General features: G+C 43.8%; 1 protein-coding gene across 1 annotated transcript; it reads left to right on the top strand.

The window, feature by feature from the left end:
• Positions 1 to 1,210: 1,210 nt before the first annotated feature.
• Positions 1,211 to 2,915, top strand: LOC138609499 (transmembrane protein 42). Its single transcript, XM_069682129.1, has 3 exons — positions 1,211 to 1,387; positions 2,233 to 2,379; positions 2,683 to 2,915. The coding sequence occupies exons 1-3, from the start codon at positions 1,211 to 1,213 to the stop codon at positions 2,800 to 2,802; spliced, it is 444 nt and encodes a 147-aa protein (XP_069538230.1). The 3' UTR covers positions 2,803 to 2,915.
• The last annotated feature ends 791 nt before the right edge of the window (positions 2,916 to 3,706 follow it).

Below are 3,706 nucleotides of genomic sequence, written 5' to 3'. Positions count from 1 at the left end.
GTCTGCAATAATGTTGAGGTAGGTGGTTACCTGTCAAAGTAACATCCACATGAATACAGGACACAAGGTTTCCCAGCAGGACATTGCCCAAAGCATCACACTGCCTCTGCCAGCCTACCTTCTTCATCGTCTAGCCATCACAATTCGGCCCTTGTCAAAATCGCTCACATCCTTACAACTGCCCATTTTTCCTCCTTCCGACTCAGCTGTCTTTAATACGACGCTCAGATTAATACAGTCATTACAGGCCCTTACATTCATGACAAGGACTCCACTTTCTATTCCTAATTAGGAGAATAATTTAGTCTGGTTCTGGTTCCACCTCTAACAGGCTCATCTCTCTGCAAAAGGGCACAGAGGAAAGGATCATGTGTAACCATCTATTGCCTACACACACTCCTCCCATCAATTCCTCTTATCCTATACCTGCTGTGTTTTAGTGTAATGAGCCTTTATAATGCACCTCATCAGTATGCTGAGGGGCACAGTCCTTAGCAGTCTGGATGAACTGGAGTCATACTTTGCTGTACGCCCCCACACTCAAGGACATTACATTAGCATTGATTGTTCTCTACTGTATTAGCACAGGGAAATAAAGGGGGACTTCAATTTTGTGTCTATTATTTATGAAGGACTTTATCTCTTTGAATCACAATTTCTGAGAAAAACACTATAGTGTAATTAATTGTGACTCCAGTATGTTTGAAGCTGCATGCTAGTGAGCCAGCTTGGACATAAGAATGGAATTGCTCTTGCTAGCTAGCCTTAGCTGTAGCTCAGGGTTGTTTCTTGTAGCAAAGTTAAAAAAAAAAGATTATTTTTTGATAAACTGACATGGACAGGACGGGAAATTCAGTCGGACATACCATATCGATAACACGCGTTTTTGGAGGTACGTTTTCCTGCTTCAAAGCCATTATTCTGTCAATTAAAGTAATGAAATGACGGAACTACACTTCCCAGAATGCCACAGGAACTTTTAGTCCAACCACAGCGCTGCTCCTAGTTGACTCTTGTGTTGTGTGACTGCCACCGGGCGGCTGTCTGTAGAAAGTGCAGGGAAACGTGCTCAATGACACACACATAAACACACACACACACACGCACAACCATGCAGGCAGCTGAACCCGGACCAGCAGCAGCACTACAAGCAGCAGCAGAGATGTAAATATGGATTAGACAATAATGTGCCTCGACTGTCATCGTCAACATGTTCCCGGGAGTTTTCTATGCACTGCTGGCGGGGTTCCTCGGGGCCGTGGCGTCGTCGTCGGCCAAGCTGTCCCTCGGAGCCGACTACCTGAAGGGAGTCTGTGAAACCGGACTCCGGACGTGGGGAGAGCAGCGGAAATTTCGACAAGCGGACGAAACTACCGCCTGTGACCGGGTGAGGCATCGTTAAAGTGGTGTTAATTATTAACACGGTGAGGATGGCTGTTGTGAATAATGCAGCGCTGACGGCGTGCATGCCTGCCTGCAAGCAGGGTGATCTCTCACAGAGGAAGTTGGGGGGTTATCCCCGCCCGCCTCTCCTCCCTGACTCCATCAGCATCAGCACCATCAGGGGAGCCCATGCAGCAGCTGCGCTCTCGTGCCGTGTCCGCGTGCTTGAATGACATTGCAGCTCGTACGAGTTTGTGTCTCTATGTGCTATCGCGTTATTTTGCCAGCATGCAACTTGTCTCGCTGCGTTGTTTTGGTGTTGATAGCGTTGAGAAAGGATGGTATCTTAAGGGGGTGTCAGGTTTCTGGTGTGTGACCTTCACGCTCTCCACAAACGTCACACAGTGATGTCAGACTCATCTGCAGGCAGCTGTCTGCATCCTGACGGTGGAAACGTCACACAGTGACCTTTAAAATGAAGGGTAATTGGAATAATGAATAAGGTGCTATATGCACAATGAGATTTTAATGCGTCATAGGCTTCAAACAGGAAAATTAATTGGGACCTCTGGATAAACAATTTCTCCAGTGTTAGATGTGATATTTGCAGGGGTTAATTGTTATTAATTACATCAACTCAAGTACTGTACTCGCATACAATTCTGAGGTTTGTTGTTACTTTAAATATTGTATATATTGTACTTTTTACAAAGTATGTTGTGCGTAAGTAGTTTAGTAACAGTAAGTGAAGTAAATGTTTCAGACAATACCACGGTTTCACTGTGAACAAAACATCTATTACACAAGAAATCAAGTAATTTGTCATAAATTTCTGTTGTTGTTTTTCAGCTCCATATCCCTCTGAGGCTGCTGTGTGGCGGACTGCTTTTCACCTGCAATGCTGTGATGTGGACCTTTCTTGCCAAAGCACTCAGGTATTCCTCTTCCTCCACCCGAACCACTGTGACCACCACCGCCTCCAATTTCATATCTTCCGTAAGTATCCGCCTCTCTAACAAGACCCCCTACACACTTTTAGTTTCTTTGTAGTATAACTACTTATTACATCACATGAAGTGTAGGTTAATTTCAGAGTGACCTTACATCCTTTCCTTCTTATATAAGCTGTTTAATTTTAGAAAATAGGCTGGACTATATTCAGATATGACATGTTGCACTGATTTAGGTTTTTTATAGGATGACAGTCCCGTCAATGCATCCTTATTGGCTGTCATTTAAATGGAACTGTAAAGATTAATTAACTTTGACACGTAAAAAAAATGTTTTCTACCTCTGCAGGCTTTCCTGGGGCAGCTAATCTTTGGTGAAGCCCAGATAACATTGTGGTGGGTTGGGATATCCTTGACATTCTCCGGTCTGTTGGTTCTGCAGAGGGTTTCACCGCAGGATGGACATTAGAACACAGTCACTAAGGACGAATAATATGGTCTCGTCTCCACTAGCTCAGCACAGCCTGGCTCCTGCTAGCTGCAATATGTGATGAGTTTTGGTCAGCATCTCTGATTATAACATCTAGCCAAAAAAAAAAGGAATTTGAAAAATGTATTTGTTGGATTTTGTTTCTGCACTCAGGTGTCTTTTTTAGAAATCCTCCACCAATCAATGATTTTTTGAACAAATTGTTTCCTGATTAACTAAAAAAACACTCAAATTGTGTCTTTTAAGAAGAAGACAAAATATTATGTTAAAATCGGGAACGATTTATCCTCCTGGTTGCACTTTGGGGCCATGAAGGCCGGGGAACACTGTTGGTTCAGCTGTGGCGCAGCCTTGTTTCGGCCCGTTCTAAACTGTTAGGAGATGTTGGCCTTCAGCTACTCTGACCATAGTGCAGCTTCATTCTGGTTAGTGGAGACTAGCAGCTAACGGATGCCTGTGCTAAGCTACCATAAGCTTTAAACTTATCTTTGTCCACAGGCTTACAATGAAGCAAAAAACAATACTAGCTTTACATCACTTTTGGGGAATCTTTCATGCAACAACAGCACAACTCTTGAGCTAACGGGAAAGATGTGGTGGAAGGAGTGAAGCTAAAGGAATAACTCCCAACATATTGGGATATTCACTTATTCTGCTGAGAGTTAGATGATAAGAAAGTATCCCTCTCATATCTGTTCGGTAAACATTAAGCTGAGGCCGCTGGCTGGTTAGCTTAGCCTAGCACAGTGAGTGAAGGAGTGAAACAGCTAGCATTTCTCCCTCTGGAGGTAACAAAAACTGCCCACACTTCAGTTTTTGTATGGATTAAACAGGCAGGAGGCAGATTTTGATACCTTTTGATAGAGCCATCTAGCCCTCCTGC

Source organism: Semicossyphus pulcher, unplaced genomic scaffold (genome assembly GCF_022749685.1).
Source record: "Semicossyphus pulcher isolate SPU_LCO1_2020_fin unplaced genomic scaffold, fSemPul1.0.p SCAF_5, whole genome shotgun sequence".
Taxonomy (NCBI): Eukaryota; Metazoa; Chordata; class Actinopteri; order Labriformes; family Labridae; genus Semicossyphus; species Semicossyphus pulcher.
The sequence above is the reverse complement of the archived record's forward strand: the minus strand, read 5'-3'. Positions and strand labels throughout refer to the sequence as shown.

What these genes read in the sequence shown, in the direction of transcription:
- LOC138609499 (XM_069682129.1), top strand. Translation starts at nt 1,211, where the DNA reads ATGTTCCCGGGAGTTTTCTATGCACTGCTGGCGGGGTTCCTCGGGGCC. An exon ending in AAACTACCGCCTGTGACCGG is followed by an intron (nt 1,388 to 2,232) that starts GTGAGGCATCGT and finishes GTTGTTTTTCAG; the next exon opens with CTCCATATCCCTCTGAGGCT. An exon ending in CCTCCAATTTCATATCTTCC is followed by an intron (nt 2,380 to 2,682) that starts GTAAGTATCCGC and finishes CTACCTCTGCAG; the next exon opens with GCTTTCCTGGGGCAGCTAAT.